Raw genomic sequence first — 23,671 nt, forward strand, 5'->3', positions numbered from 1 at the left:
CAATACCCACCTAAACCGAATCCCAAACCACGTTCAAACTATCACTTAGCCAAACCAGTCCTAAAGTAGGTACCGTATCTTGGAACGCCCGTTATTGCGTTGGTAAAAAGCTGGGCTCAACTTTAACGTGTTCAGGTTACAGGGAGTCTGTGTTTTTGAAGATTTGTGAGGATCCATTATAAAATACAACTCGGGAGAAGAATGTGGAGGTGATGTATGAACAAAAGTTGTTGATGTTGAATTTTACACTACATCTATATGGTTAGATTTGCTATTGCTATCACCAATATTTTAATAAAAATTTGAAACATAAAATAAAAATTATTTCTAAATTTCCATTACAAACAAAGAATAGGCCAATTTTGCATGAAATTTGTTTGAATGGAGTTGAATTGCGACATTCCTAATGAGGTGATTATTTGGAATTTTCATTCTACATAAATAAAAACTTGTTTTTATTTATGAACTCACTTGTTGAAGGACACTTTATAATTGAAAGTTATGTGAATCAAATTGTCACATGCTTTTATTCTCATAGTCCTACTGAATTTTTCTATTTTTCATTCCACCAATGACAAAAGATTGTGGTATTTTTTTATTTTTATTTTTACATTAATATGATGAATTTTGTCTATATAGACCACTTTGTATGTCAATAATTCATAGGTATATATAACTTTTTTTTAAAAATTGATGGTAAATTTTTTAATGGTATTATCACAATCCATTATTATCAAGGACATGAATCTTGAAGAAATGAAAGATCAAGACACTCCTGTATCACTCAAAAAGATTAGATAATCACTCAAAGATGGTATAATATTAAACTAGAATAGCTATCGCCAAAAACAAGAAGATTGGAAAGTCTTGAAATAAGACTAAAGACTAGAAAGAAATTGACAAGAGTGAAGAAGGCTTCACTCTTGCCACTATATATTCTATCTAACTAAGAACTACATGACAACATTCTATAAGACCTTCAACATGTGTTCAAATTGCGAGACACATGTCTTAACTTGCAAGGCAAGTATTCTAAATGTACACCACATAGTTAGATTGTTCCACAACCTACCAACACATATCACACTTGGCTAACTTGTTGACTAAGTGTCAAGGACAAGAACTCGATGAAAGCTAAAGAGTAAGTGAGACTTTTCTCAAAAAGAAATAGGACAAAATAGAAATATGTATATTAAGAAAGAAACTGGAATGGCTATTGCCAAAATACAAGAAAACTAGAGACCCTTGAAACTAGACTAGAAGCAAGAAAGGAGTTGACAAGAGTGAAGAAGCCTTCATTCTTGTCTCTATATATACTATGTAACTAGGGGCTACGTGGCGACGTTCTATAGGACCTCCAATATGTGTTGACTTTGTAGGACACATGCCTTGACTTACAAGGCAAGTTTTTCTACGTGTGGGCCACATAGTTAGCTTGATCTTCAAGCTAACAACATGTGTGGCACATGGCCAACTTGTTGACCACGTTTCTAATCCAAAAAGTCAATTAAAGACACCTATGAAGTCAAAGCAGCATCTAGGAAGTTTCTAGGAAGCTTCTATATTAAATATTATAGAATTAACTTACTTTTATCTACTTTTACTTACTTCTACCTATTTCTATATGTAATTATTAGCTTACATGATTATAGCCGTGACATTACCCCCCTTTCTAGGAACGAGTTCCACCAGGAGCGGTCATCATATGTTGAGGAAATCTATGATGCGACGAATTATATTCGCCACATACTTTGATCTCTGTTCTCTTCGAAGATGATTGATAGGGCCTCTCAACCATCGGTAGTGTCCCATACCAGGGCGGGAAGACCACCCAGTTATTTGATCATTGTTGAGGCCTTTGTAACTTTCTTCGAATAGAATATTCGGAACACCATCAGGAGTTGTTCCTACCTCTAGCAAAATCACCAGACATCGAGAGTCCCTTCCCAAATCGTGATACCAAATGCATTGTATCTCACCATCTATTCGAGGAAGAACATGTCATTCTTGAAGATCTTCATCTAGATTGCGTCGTCTTGAAGGTTGTGACAATCGTAATGTCTCGTCTCAATCTTGTCTCTTTTGTAAGAGAGATTTTCATCTTGGTTTCGATGGATGTCGTTGATGAAAAACTTTGACTTTAGTTGATGCATTTATTAGATTCCTGGATGGCTCCCATGTGCGTTCACTAATATCATATCCGCGCCAATGAACAAGATATTCCAGCTTATTTCGGCGCCGCCTTGAGTCTAATATCTCTTCCACCTCAAATTCTTCATTATTATCTACTTCTATAGGAGGCGGTGGTATTTGTCTTCTTTCTTGTATATCCACTGTCTTATATGGTTCAAGAAGAGATACGTGGAATACAGGATGGATCTTCATTGACTCTGGTAGATGTAACCGATATGCAACTGGGTTGATCTGTTCAGAAACAGAAAAGGGGCCAAGCCTACGATAGTCCAACTTGTCACAAGGTCGAGTAGTCTTGATATTACGACGAAGTAGCCATACCTTATCACCGACGTTGATCTGTGGTTGCTCCTTACGATATAGATCTGCGTTTATCTTTTGTCGTTCTTGAGCTTCCTTCAATTGTGTCTTTATTATTGCATGTAACTCTGACAACCGATTTGCCATATCTTCTGCTGCAGGATTATCAACTTTTGAAAAATCAAAAGTATCAAGTCGTGGATGATAGCCATAATTGGCAAAGAAAGGTGTTTGTTGCGTGGAAGAATGTACCGTATTATTATAAGCAAACTCTGCCAATGGCAGAAGGTTTGTCCAATCATCTTGTTGGTAGTTGATGGTACACCTTAAATACTGTTCCAAGACTTGGTTTACGCGCTCTGTTTGTCCATCAGTTTGAGGATGGAAAGCTGAAGATAGCTTTATGTCCACTTTTAAAATCTTGAAAAGAGTCCTCCAGAATCTCGACACAAATTGAGTTCCCCTATCCGATATGATATCTTTAGGTAATCCATGATAGCGATAGATATTATCAATGAAAAGCTTAGCTGTTTCCTCACCTGTGATAGATTTTGTACATGGCATAAAATGTGCCATCTTGGTGAAACGATCTACTATCACAAATATAGAATCATAAGATCTTGAGTTTGGAAGATCTGTGATGAAATCCATAGAAACAGAAGACCATGGTTGTTCTGGTATAGGTAATGGCTGAAGAAGTCCGTAAGGTCGATGTCGAGGAATTTTTGATCTTGAACAAATATCACATGATTGTACAAAGTCTTTGACTGACTTCCACATTTGTGGCCACCAAAAATCTCTTGATATGAGTTCCAGAGTCTTATTATATCCAAAGTGCCCTGCTGCTGGAAAGTCATGACGTGCTTGAAGAACACGCAAACGTGCTTTTCCTTCTGGAACATATAGGCGTCCTTCAAAATATAATAGATTATTCTTGAACTCGAACTTAGAAGAATCATGAGACTTGGAAGAATTATTCTCGATATCATGAACAAGAGGGTCTGAGGACATACTGGACTGGATTTGCTTGAGAAAAGTTGAATCAACAGTCAATGTTGATTTCACTGCTCGGAGATGAAATTGCTCCGGTTTCAAGAGGACCGTTCTTTGTTGCTCAAAAGCTGCATCTCCTTCTTTTGGTGCAAAATAAGAACGTCTAGATAGGGCATCGGACAAACCTTGTTGTTTTCCTGGCCGATAAGTGATAATGAAGTCGAATCTTGACAAAGACATACTCCAACGAGCTTGACGACGATTCAACACGCGTGCTGACATGAAATACTCGAGGTTCTTGTGATCTGTATACACAGTGACTGGACTAGAAGCACCTTCTAGATAATGACGCCATTCTTGAAAGGAATCCACGATTCCAAGAAGTTCTTTATCGTGGATCTCATAATTGATCTCGGCTGCTGAGAATTTTCTTGAATGAAAAGCTATCGGATGAAGTTTGTCATCTGTTCCCATTTGTGATAAAACTGCACCCAAGGCAAAATCCGATGCGTCTGTTTCCATAAAAAATACCTTAGAAAAGTCAACACGATATAAGACTGGTGCAGAGACAAACGATGTCTTCAAGGCTTCAAATGCTGCTTCCGCTTCTTGATTCCATTGGAATTTATCTTTACTAGTTAAGCGTGTAAGTGGAGCTGCAACTCGTGAGAAGTCTTTGATGAAGATCCGATAGTAATTGGCAAATCCCAAGAAACATTGGACATCTCTTACAGTCTTTGGAATCTTCCAATCCATGATTGTTTGGACTTTCTTAGAATCCATCATAAGACCATCATTTGAAATGATGTATCCTAAAAAGTCAACTTGAGTAGTGTGAAATACACACTTTTCCATCTTGGCGTACAATCCTGCATCTCTGAGTTTTTGTAATACTTGACGAACATGTATTTCATGTTCTTCAACATTCTTAGAATAAATCAGGATATCGTCTAGGTAGCAGACGACAAAATTGTCTAAGAATTCACGAAATACATCATTCATGAGATGTTGAAAAGCAGCTGGTGCATTCGTGAGTCCAAAAGGCATGACATTATATTCAAAATGCCCGTACCTGGTTCGAAACGCAGTCTTCCATTCATCTCCTTCTTTGATCCGTACTAGATTATATGCTCCTCTTAGATCTATTTTTGTATAGATCTTAGCTTGATTTAACTGGTCAAGGAGTCCTGATATCAAAGGTAATGGATACCTGTTCTTGATTGTGATCTTGTTGAGTCCTCGATAGTCAACACACATTCGTAAAGATCCATCTTTTTTCTTTACGAATAAAATTGGAGCTCCTGCTGGAGATTTTGAATGGCGTATGAAATTCTTCCCTAAATTCTCGTCAATATATGTCTTGAGTTCAGCCAACTCATCTTGCGATAAACTGTAAATTGGTCCAAATGGTGGCTGAGTTCCTTCCTTGAGATCGATTGAACAATCGTATGGGCGATGCTCAGGAAGAATATCTGCATTCTTTTTCTCAAAAACGTCTTGATAATCCTGATATTAACTTGGAATGCCACTTGAAGTCTTTACGCTTTCAGAAATAGGTGCAGCATAAATAGAAAAAGTTGATCCTTCTTTTGCTGCGTGTATAAATGCTTTTGCACCTATAAGTGCGAGTTTTACTATACTAGACTCATGGTTTTTTACTTGATTAATAGAACTGTTACTAATGCTCTGAGGAAAATCAAGTTTACGAGAAATCCAATCTATTCGAGGATTATACTTTTCTAACCATGATAAGCCTAAAATTACTGGATTAGAGGGAGATCTAATTATATTAAAAATTACGCAACTACTATGACCATTTATTACTACATCTACAGGAAGTGTTTCGTGAGTTACATCTCCAGAAGACAACGGACGACCATCTATGACTTCTACGTGTACAGGTTTAGTTTTTTGTATTAATGATATTCTATGACATCTAGCAAATTCTTCATCTAAAAAACAAGATGAGGCTCCTGAATCTACCAAGGCAGAGGCTTTGTAATTATTAGGTCTTAAACGCACATCTATTATAAAACAAGGAGATGGTTCTGAGGAGAGGATAGGACCTTCATTAGAAGTTGTACAAGATTCCAGCCGCACGGTCCCTATTGTAGCTGGACGTACTCGTTTTCCGACATACTGTCTTCTTTGACAGCCGTACTCCTCATTTTGTAGTTACGTCGCTTCTTTGGACAATGTTGAGCAGTGTGCTTAGGTTCTCCACAATATAAGCACAATCCTTCTTGTCGACGACGAGACTTTTCTTGCTCAGTAAGAGGTTTGAAACGTACCGCATCAATTTGTATATCCTCTACTTCTGAAGGTATGTGTTGAGGAGACGTCGGTGTTGCCATTGAATTGTAGTAACGTTGAGGCCCACTTGTGCGACTCTCGGATCGAAATTCAAAAAGTCGATTGTCGCATTTCACAGCAAAGTCAATTACTTGACTCAATGTTTGAGGATCAGGTAAATTAAGCATCAATTTCTTTACCTCATATTGTAATCCGTAGAGAAATTGACTCACAAGTGCGGCATCATCCCACTTGATATCAGTTGCAAGTTGTCGAAATTGCGAAGCATATAATGTTACTGATCGATTGCCTTGTCGCAAAATACGGATCTTGTTGGTTGCAACACGAATTGCATCATGTTCTCCAAACATGGATCGAAACTCCGCCAAAAAAGCCTCCAGATTATCCAATATTGGATCTCGTCGTTCAAGAAAAGATGAAAACCATGACAATGCTGAACCTGAAAGAAGTGTACCAATGAATCTAACTTGTGACCCTGGAGTTGGATAGCTCTGGGGTTGAAGTTCGATCACTAGTTGGACCTGATTGATGAATCCTCGAAACTTGGATCTGGTACCATCAAACTTCTCGGGCAAGGCAACTCTCGGTTCTCTAACACTCGAAGGGTGTTCCATTTTGGGAGAAGGGACATGGTTTGGTGCAGATGTTGAAGCAGCCCCAATCATCTCTATATCTTCACTTCCTACCATTCTTGTTGCTCCTTGTGGTGGTAAATTGAGTTGATGCATCGCAAGCATTAACTCCCTCAATTGTTCTTGCATCTGTGCCATTGCACTCTTCATTTCAACAAGCTCTGCCATAGTAGCACTTAGAAAAGAGAAGATGTCTAATAACGCTCAAAACAAATAGAAGAGAGGAATTGATAACAAAGAAAATACTAAGAACAATATCAGTTTAAAAGAGGATAATCCGCAACTTCTAATGCGCTTATGTCTTATCAAGAAAAAGGGGTAATCCACTCTTAATCAAGAAAAGACAAAGCTCTGATATTGTAAGTGTACTCTTGTCAATCTGTCAAGGACAAGAACTCGATGAAAGCTAAAGAGTAAGTGAGACTTTTCTCAAAAAGAAATAGGACAAAATAGAAATATGTATATTAAGAAAGAAACTGGAATGGCTATTGCCAAAATACAAGAAAACTAGAGACCCTTGAAACTAGACTAGAAGCAAGAAAGGAGTTGACAAGAGTGAAGAAGCCTTCATTCTTGTCTCTATATATACTATGTAACTAGGGGCTACGTGGCGACGTTCTATAGGACCTCCAATATGTGTTGACTTTGTAGGACACATGCCTTGACTTACAAGGCAAGTTTTTCTATGTGTGGGCCACATAGTTAGCTTGATCTTCAAGCTAACAACATGTGTGGCACATGGCCAACTTGTTGACCACGTTTCTAATCCAAAAAGTCAATTAAAGACACCTATGAAGTCAAAGCAGCGTCTAGGAAGTTTCTAGGAAGCTTCTATATTAAATATTATAGAATTAACTTACTTTTATCTACTTTTACTTACTTCTACCTATTTCTATATGTAATTATTAGCTTACATGATTATAGCCGTGACACTAAGTTTCTAACCTACAAACACGTATATAATCAAAGCCGCATCTTCAAAGCTTCCCTAGAAGATATTATAAAATTAATCTATTTTTATCTACTTCTATTTAATCATATAGGTAATTATTGGAATAAATATGTATGTCCATGATAGTATCTTTCTGCTAAGGATAAATTCCACAAAGAGTTGTCATCATAGATTGAAGAAGTTTAAGATGTGGAGAATCATGTTTGATAGATAATTTGATCTTTGTTGTTTTTGAAGATAGTTGATAGGTCATCTCAGCTATCAATAATATTTCAAACTAAGGCGAGAAGACCACCTTATTATTTAATCATTGTTGAAGCCTTCATAAATTCTTCCAAAAAAAAATATTTGAAATATTGTCATGAGACTTTTCTATCTCTAATAAAATCACCAAACATTGGAAGACTCTTCCAAGGTCATGATACTAAACACATTATAGCTTACCGTCTATTCAAAGAAAAACATCTTATTCTTGAGGATCTTCAACTTGATTATGTCATCTTAAAAGTTGTAACAATTACAATATCTAATCTAGTAAGTTAATAAATGATAGTTCTTGAATTGAATCTACTTGTTGTTGATTCTCCATCTCATTAGTACCACAATTATACAAAAATAGAAATAAAGATAAAAGACAGAATGCTATCTTTTTTAGATCTTGTTTCTTTTATAACAATTTTTTTTTAATCTTTCATCTTGATTTTGATCAATGTCATGAATAAAAAGCCTCAATCTTCTCTCATGCATTTGCATGATTTTTTTTGACTTCCATGTTCATTCACTAATATTATATCTACACCAATGAACAAGATGTTTTAAATTATTTTGGTATTGCCTTGAATCTTAGACTTCTTCCACCTCAAACTCTTGATTATTATCCACTTCTATAGAAAGAAGTGGCATTTATCTTTTTTGTGAGATATTCACTATCTTATATTATTTAAAAAGAAATATGTAGAATATGGGATGAAATTTCATAGACTTTGGTAGATATAATCAATAAGCAACATGATTGGAATTTTTACAAATAGGAAATGGTCTAAACTAATAATAATCCAACTTGTTAGAAGAATGGCTAGTCTTAATATTGTGTTGAAGTTATTGTACCTTATTAATAACATAAAATTGAAATTACTCTTTGTGATAGGCATTTACATTGGTCTTTTATTATTCTTGAACTTTGTATAGTTGTAGCTATATTATTATATGTAGCTCAGATAAATGATTCACCAAATCTTTTGTTGTAAGATTATTAACTTTTGAGAAGTCAAAAACGTCAAATTGTAGATGATAACCATAATTAATAAAGAAAAGTATTTATTGCATAAAAGAATGTATTATGTTATTATAAAAAAAAATTACCAATGTCAAAAGAATTGTCTATTTATCTTATTGGTACTTGATAGTATATCTTAAATGCAATTCTAAAACATCTTTAATGTATTTCACTTATCCATCAATTTAAAAATAAAAGATTGAAATAGCTTCATGTCCACCTTTAGAATCTTGAAAAGGGATTTTTAGAATCTTGATATAAATTTAGTCTTTTGCATCAATTTAATATCCTTATGGGATCCTAAATAGTAAAAAATATTTTCAAGAAAAACTTTGGAGAAGTCCTTTACCTCTTTTTAAGAATTATTAAATCATAAACCTTAAACCCTAAACTATTAACTTGTAGATAAGTCCTTTGCTTCTATATAAGAATCCTTGTCCCGAATCTTATAACAAATCTATTTCCTTCTACATCATCATTTCTCATAGTCCGACCAATTACTATAGGACTTGTATCCATTGTTACAACTAGTAGTCTTCCACATTGATAATCTACTTGCCTAAGTACAGAAGGAGAGCTCAATATTTTTTTGAGATTTTCCATAGCTATCTCTTGTTCTTCTTTCCAAAAAAATTCTTAATCTTTTTTAATAACTTGTATAGTGGCTCTTAAATATGAGCATAGTAAGGCACTCAAATGTGATAGAATACACATGCTTCTAAAAACCTTCTAGCTTTTATAACACTTTTATAAGCCTTCATTCTTGATATAGCATCAATTTTATCAGGGTTTGATTTTCTACCAAATGCGCCACACATGTGTCCTACTACTAGAATCTCATCAACTCCAAAGCTTGATTTTTCTAAAGATAATATGACATTAATTGATTTCAATATCTCCAATATCTTAGCTACATCTTTAATGTGCTTCTTAACAAACTTTTTGCAACCTTCAACTTCTATACTCTCATCTTTGTCTTCTTTTCTATTTTTTTTATAGATATATCATCCAAAAATAGAATATTTTTTTCAAGTATAAATTCTTTCAATATTTTGCCCATATCATTTTGCATATGAGCCACTGAATTGGTTGCATCTTGAGGTAATATATACATCTTTATTAAACCTAAAAGAATCTTCATGGTAGTTAAATGTCTACTCTCCTCAGTCAATTGAAATTGATCATTCCAAAGATACAAGTTTCTAATATAATAGATGATATGACCTATAAATTGCTCAACCACTTTATCTATTATGGGAATTGATTCCATGTTTTAGATAGTTACTTTGTTTGTAGGTTGCATATCCTAAATGAAGCTTAATGTTGTTGACTTCTTGAGTACTATGAATCATCTATTAGAATAAAGAACAATTGAAGGTTCCAAGATATGCATCTTTACCTTTTCTTTTAATAATCCTATCAATTTTGGAAGGAAAGTTCTAAGCACAAGTAAAGGCTTTAAATCCCATGAAACATGTGGTACTATAAAGATTACCATAGGTACCATAATACTAGGATCCACACATTCAATCTCATTAGGACTCAAGGCTAATGCCTTACCATGTCTAATAAGTATTTCTTGAAACATATTTTTTTTCATTGATGTCGAGAAATCATCTCCTTCAATCTTCAGTTTAACTAATGATTCTTAAGCAAATTAATGTCTAATTTTGTCTCTCTTAAACTTTGTTTCTTAACTACTTGCTTGATATGCTCTACAATATCAATTGATAATTGAATGGCTCTAGGTTTTATCTTTTTTACTATAATTTTATATTTAATGTATATTTTTGCCTCATGTTTCAATCTATAGCTTGTAGTTAGCTCACTATTTTCTACTATCTTTTTTAACTCTTCATATATCTTTCTTGAGTTTATTTCTACTTTAACATCTCTATCCCTACTTATAGCTAAATTTTCTAGAACTTTTATCAAATCATCTTTTATACCTATTTCTTCTATTATTCTAACTATAGCTTCATCATTTGAAACTAAATCCATTCTTTTTATAAAAAAATCTTATTTCTTTATCTTTCTTTTACTTATAGAATTTAAATCTTTAATCTTTTGAATATTCACAAATCTATTATTAATCAAGTTCAAAAATCCAAAACTTATATTATTTATATTGGACTTTGCAAACAATTTATTTACATCCATGTGTCCTCATCCTACTGGGGTACTCTCTAGAAATCCACAAAATTATTTCTTAGCTCCAAAGACATCTTTCTTAATTTTTCTTTGTACCTCTCATGAATAGGTTTTACAGTAATAAATTACACAGCTTTTCTTCCATTCCAACTACGAATCTTGGTATAATGTGAATCATCATCCAAGATTCAAGTCTCTATTATAACAGCTGTAATATAAGGTTGACCAAGTATTATCAAATATGAAGCAATGTTTTACACAAAGAAATTTTGTTCCACTTCTATATCTCCAATCTTAGTCTTTACGGCTAAACAAGTTCAATATAAATCACCTTGTTGGTTTTTTGTAGCTCTAATTATTCAAGCATGGTTGATATCAATTGGCCACTTGTTCTTCTCATATATCTTCCTTAACATAATGTTGATTTTATTTCCATGATCAACTAAGGCCAAAATTAGATCTTTAAAATCTCTCAACTTTATATATGTTTTTGTTGTAGCTCTAGTCCAATAAAGAACTAAATAGCTACTTCTTCCTATTCCATCATTATCACATTTAGAACAAGTGTTTATACATACTTCTATTATATTCTTCTTTATCTCAATAAATTCTATAGATGTATATTTCATTTGATGTTCTTCTATAGCCTCTTCATATTTAGTTAAAGCCTTGTCTCTCATATCAACCTTATTTTCAACTTTTGGCATTATAAATTGTGAAAATACTTGTTTTATCTCTTCTTCTTCATCCATAGTTATCTGAGTATTCAATGCCTCTACCATAATAGCTTTAGTTGTCATTTATCTCTTCTTCTTTATCACATTAATGATCAACTCATAGAAATCCTTTTTAGGTATATCTTAGAGTGAATTCAATTTTGGCATCTAAGATCTTTTCCTCTAAAATGCTCTTCATATTTATAGATGTCTCAATATCAAATTGAAGCTTATAAGTAAGATTTTTATCTTTAGATTTGCTTGTATCATCTTTCTTCTTCTCTTTGACCTTCTTCCACCACTCTTTTGGTAATGATGCACCACCAAAATAAGTAGAAGAAGGTATTTTCTCCGATTTTTTCTCTGTAAAAGCTTCTTTGTTTTTTAGAGACCTCTTTTTATTTTCAGACTCAACATCCTCCTCATCAATGGTTCTATTTTTTTTTCTTCAACCATGGCATCATGTAATTCATTTTCATGTTTGTTTCCACATAAAAATACTTTAACACTAATAGCATCAACTAAATCATTCCATCCAATTATTTTTCTCATAGCTTTAGATCCTTTGATCATAGCTTCCGTAGTTGATAAAGAAATAGCCTTAACTACTTTTTCTTCAACTATAATAGAGTAAGACTCAGTTTCTTTTCATTATTTGGCATTATTCTTTAATGTTTGGTCCTCTACTAATTTTTTCATACCACCTTTCTCAACATTAGTCTTCATTTGGCCCTTGTAAGTCTTATCCTATTTTCTTTGAAATATACAATACCATCCTTGATTTCAGCCTTGTAGCTATCATACTCACCATGCTTGTGGTTTGAATTGTCACACCACATATATCTTTTTACAAATCCCTTTGATCCTTCAATTGTCTTTGATGAACTTGCCATCTAGGATTTCTTTAATTTAATCATTTTTACCTTCAAATATTGTATGCTTTTGATTAATTCTTCAAGAGTATCATCCTTTATAGTCTTAAATACTTTTTGAGGTGGCACTAGATTTTGAAATTCAAGCACTGGCTCCACCTTGATATTAAACCACAAGTCTTAATTTTCTGTTGTTTAGCCAAAAGCTCCATTGCCTCTTTTAGTAGCTTCTAATTATTTATAAAACTACTCTTAGATTTATTATCTATCAAATAAAAGAGTATCTTATTCTCAAAATATTCATTAGCTGCTTGCAAGAATAATTCAATTTTTTTTGTTTCCAAGAATTGTCTCTCTTGTCATGACAATTGTCCAAACTTAGTTTCAAATTCCTTAATTAACTCATTTGGAGCCATTTGATTTCTCGGCCTTTGCTTGATCCACTCCAAAAAAGTCACTTTAGTCATTCTTATTGAATCTTCTTCAAAAAATTCATCCTTCAAAAGTTCTTCAAATTTCTTCTATAATATAGCCTTAGTATGTAACTCTTATATTCTCTCTCTGATTTTTGGTATCATTGCCAAATCAAATGTGGTAATTATCTTCATTTATGAAACTTGATGCACTTCCATTTCATACGTATAAATCCTTAGGAGCTTAAAGATATTCCTCCCATCAAACCTTCTAACCTTATCCACTACTACTTATAAAGCTTTAGTAGTGTTTTTATTTTCTCCATGTACTTATTGCCTCTCTTCCATAAATTGAGCAAATACTATAAATAAATCATAGGCACCCACTCGACCTAGTAATGAAAATCCATGATTTTGATCCCCCATCTTAACTTATTGAAATAATTAGTATCTTAAAGCTCTCTCAATAGAAGCATCAATATATCAAGATAGAGAGAATTTGCTTCAAGAAAGCACTAGGCTCCTGGCTGTCACTAATTACTTAATCAAGTCTTCAAATAAAAAAGACCAAATTTTTTATATATATATATATCCTTTCAAAAATATCCAAAATATAATAAAATAAAAAAAAAAAAAAAAAAAAAAAAAAAAAAAAACTCTAAATCCTTATAAATCCTTATAAATTCTTATGGGATATTATTTTCAAACTTCAACAACTCATATCTCTCAATTGGACTATTCAAACATACTCAAATATTATATAAAGTATTGATGTACTTCTAAAAACTACCACAACAAATTTCAACTACAAATTCATCATGGATCTTAAGATATTACCAAAACCCTAACAGTAGCTTCAAAACCTTAATTTTTATATACTTGCATATAATTTTCTTTATATCTCATAAACTAAGTACTCAAATACCAAATTTTTTATATATATAGCTTTTTAATACATTATTCCATCTTTTTTAAAATATTTGAGCTAAAAATTCATTCGACAACTTAAGATATGGCTCTAATCATTACTTTGAATAAAATCACTTACTTATTGCCTTTAATTTAAATGTATTGACTTCAACTCTCTATAACTTCTTCATCTAGACTTTAAATATAATAATTTCTTCATAAAAGATGTAAGTCATGAAATTGCCGTTCTAATTGCACCTTTTAATCTCAAAAAACTATTGTAAAATTCCTCGTATGCTCAAAAGAACAATAGTATGTCTTAAAATGATATCTTTACTTCAAATAGCTATAATTTCTTCAACTTAACTCCAAACTCACTAATTTTTATATCCAAATTATAATCCAAATCCTAAAACTTATAATTCTAGCTTTTGATTCTCAAATGTTCTTTTGAGGTCACTACAAAATCTTCTCATGGTTGCAGACTATCTCCTAAAAGCCTATTGGGCATAGCCTTCGATCAATAGGGATGAAGATCTTCATCTGTTATCTTCATCCATCCATACTTTACCTTCGTCCCTCCAAATAAGCTTCTTAATAGTTTGAGTCTTCAACTTTGAGCTCCAATCTTCTCTTATAACTTTATTCTAAATATCTAAATCTTATATAATTTAAACACTATAATAAATATAAATAAACCTCAAAATAATTTTTTCACATCAAAAAGTATGTGACTACAAAAAGTCCAAGTCATGACCTCATTTTGATTATGGGTATTCATTTAGAACTTCATCTCTTAGTCCATCTTAGACTCATGAGCTTTACTGAAACATATTAGCAAATAAAGAAGGAAATGAAGGGTGGACAGAGCCTGCTTATGAATCCAAATTCAAAGAAAGCATTAGGGGTCAACTATACTGAAGAGAGTACAATTTTATACGTCACCAAATTAATGGAGTGGCTAAGTTCAATGTACATTAAGTCAAAATCCAAACATAAGAGAGTCAAAAAATCAATCATAACTTTATAATTCTAAATTCTAAATCTTCAACTTTTAATTCCTAAATCTTAAATCCTAAATTTTTAGCCTTTGATTTTAAGCTCTAAATATAAATTCTAAATCCTAAATATTTAATCCTAAAATTCTAAATTCTAAATTCTAAATCTGATGTAATTTTTTATAATAGAATTTAAAAATCAATAAAGTAATTTTTACAAAAATCTTCAAATTTTATTTTAATAATTACTAATGAATTAAAAATATATTTCTAAATATTTTTTAAATTGCAAAAATAAATCAAGAATATTCTATTATCTTTATTTTATATTATATAACAAAAAAATTAATTTAAAAAATCTTAATCCTAAATTATACATAAATTATCAAAAAATCATAATTTTATTTTTTATGATTTTTTTAACTATTAATTTAAATAAAAATATTTTTATAAATAATATGTATATAAGATAATTTTTAGTTATTTTATTAAAAATAGATAAGAACTATAAAAAAGAAAAAATATAGATATTTGAATAGAAGCTCACAAATAGCTTTTGTTAGTATTGATAAAGTCAAAAAAATCTTCATTATTCTTTATAAATATTTATTATTTATAGATGCATATTAAAAAGTAATGTAATAAAATACCTCTTAGATTAAAACTACAAATAAATACTACATTATAAGATTTTATCTATGATTTTATTATAAATTTTTGTATAATCAACTATCTATCTAATACTTTGGAACAATGACTGTATAGTGGATTGGACAATATTTTTATTAATATAAATGGACAATATTTTTATTAATATAAATGGACAATATTTTTATTAATATAAATGGACAATATTTTTATTAATATAAATAATATAAAATTGGTAAATATTTTTACCAACTACAAGGACTTATACAAGTAGCAAAAAAATTATTGAATGTTATTTTTTCTACTAATTTGACTTATATTGTATTAGATTCAAATACATGGAGGAAAATTGCCAAATAGAAAAATTAAGATAAATAGAAGTAATTACCAATTATTTTAGTCTAATAAGTTGTTTCAATAATTTTTAATTTATGACTGATACTAATTGGTATTAACTACAATTAGTATAACCACACTTGCCAAATTTTTGTCTTAGATTAGATTTAATACAATTGTTGTTTATGACTAATTTAAATAAAACTATCTTCTTGTTATTTTTTTATGAACTTCTTTTAAATTAACAAAAAGTCTAATTAAAAAGATTATAAACTTTGAATCTAATATAAATTAGTGTGATTTTTCTTCTAATAGTTATTATTAATCTAAAAGATTTTTAATGGTAATAAAATTAAATAAAAAGTAAGCAATCCACTTCAATCACAAATCCAATTATCTTCTAACTACAGCAATGTCAATTTGCAGTAATATATTAATTAAATCTAATTTAATAAAAAACAAAGACTTCATCATGTTGTTAATACTTATTAGCTCTATTTTGGGACCTTAACAACATCAAAACACCAATTAGGTAATTACCTATCTTTCATTTGGCAATACAATTCTCTCCAATTTATGCTCTTTGTAGACTGCTTGAAATGATTTACTTCCTTTTTGGTATAACCATGCACCCTCACTTAAAATACTTGAAGACACTTAATTAAAAAGAAGATGCTTTATTTTTCAAGTATTCAATCCTTCTTGGTTGATAACATTCCCTCGACTAAAGAATCTTTTTTCCATTGGGATCTTTCTTACTTAATAGTGTGGTTGGTTATAACCACTAATTGTTTTGCAATAACCTATTTGACAACCTATACTTGGTTAGCAACCTATTGGTAGACTAAATAAAAACTAACTATCTATTTTTGAATTTAAAATAAAAATTTAAATTTTTTTTGACCTATGAACTTAAAACTACAAGATGTTTATAAGAATCTAATTTGAATTTTAAGTTTTGAAGTGCAATCACTAAAAGATACAATGGAAATATTTTTTAAAATTTTATTTCAAGTTCAATTTTGACTTTGCAACCCTTTGTCCCTCTTCCTTTAGCCCCTTGGCCTCTTCCCTTTCTCTCAACTTTGAGCTCCCAATTTGTGTGGACAAGCATGGGCAGGCACATTAAAACAAAAATAGAGTTGTCCAAGATCTATTAATGAATTTTTTAAATTACTAAGATTCTAGTCTGGGAGACATCTAATGCTAGCCCAGAATAAGCACATCTATGATCCAAAATTCACCCATGCACCACAACAATTTCACCAATCAGTAACATTCAATGGTCAGTCGCACAGTTAACAGCCAAAACTCTATTGGCTGCTGCAGGTCTAGATTGGATCAGCATGACATGCATTTATTTGTGATGAGACCTTGCCTTGTATAGTTGTTGCTTCACTGTATATTAGTTGAAATCAAAGAATAAAACCCTATTAAATGATGCCTTGGATGTGTGCAATCTGTGTGGATACATTTAGGTAGCAGTTGTTCTATCAGAGGACTTCAGTTAAGTGGACAATATACTGATATTCCACCCATTGTGCTCCAGAGCAGGCTAGTGTTGCATCAGGCAACAGTATTGCTGGAGAAGCCATTGACCTTATCAGTAGACATTTGTGGAGGCATGTTCCCACGATTGGACCCTCTGAATCATTTGAAGAAATACAGAGGAGGCTTTGATGTCACCAACATGCACTACTGGAGTGTAAGTTTTTCAAGGCAAAGACTTCTTTCTGTGACAACATTGCAGTTGTCACCTTGCAACAATTCTAGGAATAGTCACATGAACTTCCTCTGCTCATGATCCCTTGACCTTTGCATTGTGCCTTCAAAAACAACAAGGTCTAAATGATGCTTTCTCTGTGATGATCAGTTTATTTCCAAGTAGCTTGTCCACAAATAAGATTTTCAGAAGAATTTTACACCACTTCTCTTCTCCACAACCAATCATTCAACATCCCAAAGCAACTCTGACTTGATGTCACCATCAAATTTCCTGCTCCCAAACCTCTGTGATCACTGAGAGGAAATTTTTCTGTGTATGAAAGGAGACCAGTAAAAGATGAATATAGTTAGCAGCATGTCTTGTATTTGTGCTGTGTGAAAGTTTAGGTTAATTTAAAGCCCCATTTAAATCTATTTTCATAAGGTGCTCTTGCTGGTGGATGATTATATTCTCATTGCATTGAATAGCTCCATAATCAACTTGCTCTCATGCAATGTTCCTGTTTCCAATCTGCAATATTTTCTTCTGAATTTGGAAATCCAGTGGTGTGAAAAAATACTATTGGAGGGGGTTGCAATCCTTTTATGTTCAATTTGGAAACTTCACTCTCATAAAATGGTTTCATGGGCTTTGTTGTGGAGTAAACAGTCTCTTGCCTACACAGGAATCTGGGGCTACATAATTGCTGCTTCTTGCCTCATATTTGGAGTTGGGTCAGTCATATGGCAGCACTACAACTGGCGTTATGAGTTGAAGAAAACCACTTTCAATCCTTCTTTGGATAAGCTTCACAGTGTATCTGTGTACTGCATGATACAATTCAGCATACTCCTTTTGTCAGCTCCATCCCACTTCTGGCAGTTATTTCTGTTTCAATTTTGTCATGTAGAAATATGTTTTTTTTCCTTTTGTTTCATTTAATGTTTTAACCTGAAAGCAAGGAAGCAATTTGGAATAATATTGATAAATTCAAAATAATTTGAAGTAATCAAAATGTATACCACACTTCAGAGCCATGCAACTGTAGCCATAAAACGAGTAGAAAACTGGAAGACTTAAAAAATGCAGATGCTTTGCAGAGGAGCCAGTGGTGTAATATTGTGGGAAAATGATAAGCTTGTCCATGAGCTAAAGAAAACTGGAGGGATCTTGGTTAGCACTGTGGACCAAGTCACTGTATGCACATTGCAAAACCCTTACATCAAAGGCAAATTGTATATATTTTACTGGATGATAGTTTGAAATCTCCTTATTTCTTTCTACATTTTTCCAGTATTTTGCTAAAAAAACATATTAAATATTTACACTTTCTTTTTTCTTTTTATTCATTTCCACAGATGTAAGTGATAACTTAAATAGCTTTGTGATGGCTCTTCACAATTATCCCAAATAGAATGGCTTACATTTTTATGTAACTCTTGAGGGTTTTGCAGTTGCAAGTTGATGGAGCTATTAACATGATTCCCTTATCCAACATCAGTCCCATGGCAAATCAGGATATGGCAAAGAGTACCCTCTCTGCCTGTAATAACCTTGGTGACACATTCAGAAATCTTACACAAAATGTTAAATCACACATGTCTCATGCCTACAAAATTTTTGACATTGTGTAAGTATCAAAGGTTACACCCCCATTTCAAGTAATGAAACGTGTAAATGTAATAAATTGAAAAATAGGAAAAAAATCAACAAAAAATAATATTAAATTTGAAATGCAATAGCTTGCTCATATCTTTGAGGCAACAGATCAACTGCAAACTAACTAAATAAATATTCAAAATTGTTAATTGAGGATGTTTTGTTGATGTGTGCAGAAATATAGTTGTGTCTATGGTTGCGTCTCTGATGATTTTGATGGTGATAATTGGCATTGGTAGACAACTCTTTCTGTTTTCTTTTTTCTTTTTTCATTTTCCCCTTTATCTTGTTTTTATTTTTTTGTGAAAATATTATTTTTAAACAGCACACTGCAAATTGCAAAGGTTTTCTATGGGTTTGAGTCATCCATAATCAAAATTAAAATTACATTCAGAAAAAACAGAGTTTAAATTTTAAAAGTAAATGGTATTTTCCTGTACAATTCCAGCATGAATGTTTTGAAAATCTCAAAACAGGAATTAAAACTAATAATCAAAAATATTTTGGTAAAACCAAATTTATGCATCTTCCATTTAAATATTAAATAACGTTCCATTCCTAAAGCTGTTGTTTTTATATGTGTGTGAATATATTTTTAAATAACAATTGGTGTTTTCAAAGTCAAATTAAAAATATTTCAAAACTTTAAATTTTAAATCAATGAAAAAAATTCAGCATTAAGGTTTCTTATTATATCATGTTACTATTAAATTGGCTTTCAACACGTGTTTTGGGTTCAAAATTTGAATGAAGAATATTTGAACCACATTTAAAGAGGTTTCCAAAATTTTGAAAGTTAACTTGTTTCCAATCAACTATCTTTTTCATAATATTTTTAGTAAAATCAAACCCTAATCCCTGTTACCAGGTTGCAAAAGATTATGCTTTAAATCCAAAAACAAAAATTTAGTTATACTGTTTATTTTCTTTATAAAATAACATGAAAAAAGTATGTATAATTTGTCATAACCAACTGAGTTACTTATTGTAGTAAAAGATTGAACAATTGTCATTTATACATGATATATAGGAATTTTTAACCAATCAGACCATAATCAATACTTTCAATGATATGCTGTATAACTTTTATACTGTTTTATAATTAAAATAAAATAAAAAAATAAAACATATTTGTCTCAAATTCACTAAAAAAATAATCTTGGTTTATTTTGTTATCTTCTTAATTCTGTTTCACATACATGTCAATTATTTTATCTCATAAACTTTGATGCATATATTGAAATTAGGGAAAAAATTAAGAGATGTTTTATATGAAATTGAGCTACAATTGTTTGAGTGAATTTGGCAGGCAGTATTTTTCAATGCTGGCATACATTTCTATCATTGTATGTTCTTTTCTTGTATTTATTGCTGTGAATGGACTTAGAATTATTTTCCTCATCAAAACTACAATCTTTGAGTAAATCTTGTGTTAAGTTTAAATAAAATGAAGTTGAATGAAAACCAAAGTGTTTGTAATTGTGTGTTTACACATATGTCATAAAAATTGTGTGTATGTGTATGTTGTCTTTAAGGTAATAGAGTTTTATGATTGTTTTGGTGTAGTATGTGTTTTGGTGCAGTTTTTACCTTGGTTGCATCATGGATGATTGCTGGAATTGGTTTTGCTGTTGCCATGTAAGTGTGCTTGTTTGAAAAGATGTCATTCAACAAAATTCAGTACATTTTTATTGTCACTGTTTACCATTATATAATTTTAAAACCTTCTCACACTTAAAGATCTTTTTGGATGAGTATAAAGCTTTGGAATAGCCGAGAAAGTAGATAAATACATCATGGGAGGCGGGTGGAAGCTATATCTGGGTTATGGTCATGTGAGAATGCAACACAAAATGCAAACAAAGTTGATAGAGTTGAGGGGTTTATGAATGCAGTGAATGTGTGAGTTGTGTTCACAAGTACTTGAAAGAATTCATTCAAATGGCATGCAGATTAGTAGTGGATGGATGCCAAGCCATGCAATCATACAACAAGAGTCCCCTCAGCTCAAGCATTACACATCTGCTGCCCTGTCTGACGCCACAGAGAGCCACAGAGGTTTTGAGTGGTGTGAAGAAGGCAATAAAGACAGTCATCCACGGCTCTAATTCATGGGTGGACGTGCTCAATATGCAGGAGAGGAAGCTGGTGGAGAGGCACAGGCTGTCTCACCCCACCATTGTGCCACACATCTGTGACCCTTATGGTCCAGAGCCAGAGTTTATCCCTATGGAGTGCAGTCCTGCTGAAGGATCCTTTGTGCAATTTGTTGAGGTATCCATATCTAAATATGATTAACTTCAATCAAAAATGTTAAACATTTCTCCTCATGGATGGATTAATGGGATTAATGTACATCTTTAACATTTCAATGCTGATGATGGTTTTGGCTTATATATATATATATATATTTACACACACATTTTAAGTCAATTTAATGTGATATCAATTTTGTACATTAACTTTAAAAAAATAACTTCGGAATAAATTAATAGGTGACTCCAGATTGAATGCTTTACATATATGTTGCAGGATTATAAAAAATATTGTTGCCTTTCAGATGATATAAATGATTGTTTCAAAAAATCTACACCAATTCCAAAATTTGCTTTCTTAGATGCAACACGAGCAATGAATGCAACAAAAAATGTATATATGATTTTACCAACCATTTTTCATATCATTACTTGTGATTTTATGAAATTGATGTTTGAAGAAATTATAAAGCAGCATTGTATGCCATTAAAAAAATGTCTCACAATGCTTTGGGTTTCATTTGTTTCTGCTTCTCTGTTGTTGATGCTGTTGCTATTTTGCATCATATACATTAAGTACAAATTATTCAATACACCCAATTTGATCTCTGATGTGGGAAATAGTAAAAATAAGATAACATTATCTTTTTGTAAACCTGATGTGTAGGAGACTTAAAGTTCATGGAATTGTTGTAACTTATAGAAATATAATTATTAAAAAATATGATGGAAGTATTACAAAATGAAGATTCAATTCTTTTGTTTAATAATCAGTATTCACATATACTCGTGTATTTAAAATGATTGATATTTGCATATCCTTCTTACCATGTCATTAATGCAAGTAATATATATATATATATATATATATATATGTAATAGAAAATAAAAAACTTCAAGCTTAAAACAATATATCATTTTGTGTTTACATTTAGAGGTCCTTGTTTTTTACCAGTTGACTTGATACTATTTTAATAAAATCGTTTGTAATAAAATAAGGTAAATTTATATCATTGCATACAAAAATTTTTAAAACTATTTCTTCTATTCAAATAATTGGTTTTGATATATATATATAATTATTTAACTAAAATATGTTTTGAAATTCAAATTTTTCATACACCATGATATCTATTACTATGCAAAACTTATACATCCAAAGTGTTACCTTTAAAAAGAAAATCAAGTAAATTAAAAATGGCATATTACAAATATAGTATATTACACTTAGTTAATTTTATATTTTGATAAAAATTCAAGTAAAATGTATAAAAAAATAAATAAAGAGCATCATATATTAGCCTAAATTTTATAAAAATAATATTGTAAGAAAATAATTATATTTTTGAAATCTTGAATATATCCAATAATATTATATATTTTATCAAAAAGATAAATGTTATTGAATGATATCTTTAAATTTACTTACAATACTTAAAAATTAAATTCTAAGTTATGATATAATTAATATTTAAATAAAGTAAAAAAAATTAAGAACGAAAAAGTTATAATTATGATTCTTGTTATATTTGTATTTTTGCAACTTAATTTATTTCAAATCTAAAACCATAAATCAACTAGACATATGTCATTGATTAATATCATTTGAAAAACTCTACAAATAAAATTATTTCTAAATTTTTAATTTAAAGTTTAATTTTAAAAAAAATATGTGTTTAAATTTATATAATAGCTAACAAAAAATTGGAATTAACAATAAATGTTTTACAAACAGGCCTTTGAATAATTAGATTTTTTTGATATTTATTAATAAAAAAAAATTAATAATTTTAAATTAATAATAATATTTTATTTAATTTTTATGGGATTTTATTGGCATTTACCTATAAAAAAATCTGAACTATGATTTATATAATAAGATTAGATTACTACAAACTTAATATTACAAATGATTTAAAATGGTTAAACTGTAAATTTAGAGATTAAAAACCTGATTATCAATTTTTTTAATTTCACATTTAAACTTTAGAATATTTCAAAATAAATATTTAAATTCTAAAATTAAAAATACTTTTTTGGTTTTATTTAAATAAAAATAATTTTTACTTTAAACAAATGATAGTCAAATGATTTTTTCATAAAATAATTATTATTTTTATATTATTAAATTTAAAAAGAAAATTATATTTAATATTAAAAAATTCAAATATATAATTAATGAAATACTAGCTACTAAATGTATTGTGTAGGCATAGTTTTATTTCTTAGTGCAAAAGAGATTTATTGTCTTTAAAATAAAATTTTAGCATATTAAAAAAAAAGAATAGTAAATTATAAAAAATTCCAAGCTCTTGTTTATTAATTCCACTATCTTCACGGTTTTTTAAAA

General features: G+C 30.7%; 1 protein-coding gene and 1 long non-coding RNA gene across 14 annotated transcripts; one reads left to right on the plus strand and one right to left on the minus strand.

Annotated features, from left to right (window-relative positions):
• The first annotated feature begins 16,846 nt into the window (after nucleotides 1-16,846).
• On the plus strand, nucleotides 16,847-22,105 carry LOC112294336 (uncharacterized). Of its 12 annotated transcripts, none has more exons than XR_012219370.1 (11): nucleotides 16,847-16,987; nucleotides 17,252-17,407; nucleotides 18,077-18,264; nucleotides 18,508-18,604; nucleotides 18,862-19,037; nucleotides 19,243-19,301; nucleotides 20,376-20,412; nucleotides 20,633-20,704; nucleotides 21,203-21,340; nucleotides 21,599-21,715; nucleotides 21,989-22,105. XR_012219370.1 is itself a non-coding variant. In XM_073540103.1 (11 exons), exons 1-11 carry the CDS (start codon nucleotides 16,985-16,987, stop codon nucleotides 21,995-21,997), a joined length of 1,293 nt encoding a protein of 430 aa, XP_073396204.1. In that variant the 5' UTR covers nucleotides 16,847-16,984; the 3' UTR covers nucleotides 21,998-22,105. The 12 variants fall into 12 exon arrangements, 11 of the variants coding, with proteins under 11 accessions (XP_073396204.1, XP_073396198.1, XP_073396201.1 ...); XM_073540103.1 differs by having other exon boundaries at nucleotides 20,962-21,340; XM_073540097.1 differs by having other exon boundaries at nucleotides 20,962-21,340; nucleotides 21,599-22,105.
• On the minus strand, nucleotides 17,535-18,968 carry LOC149987500 (uncharacterized). 2 transcript variants are annotated; one of them, XR_016498067.1, is made up of 2 exons: nucleotides 18,832-18,968; nucleotides 17,535-18,358 (listed from the first exon to the last, which is right to left on the minus strand). It is a non-coding gene; the product is annotated as an uncharacterized LOC149987500 (long non-coding RNA). The 2 variants fall into 2 exon arrangements; XR_016498066.1 differs by having other exon boundaries at nucleotides 18,629-18,864.
• Nucleotides 22,106-23,671: the final 1,566 nt, after the last annotated feature.

Source organism: Physcomitrium patens, chromosome 17 (assembly GCF_059467195.1).
Source record: "Physcomitrium patens ecotype Gransden chromosome 17, ASM5946719v1, whole genome shotgun sequence".
Lineage (NCBI taxonomy): Eukaryota > Viridiplantae > Streptophyta > Bryopsida > Funariales > Funariaceae > Physcomitrium > Physcomitrium patens.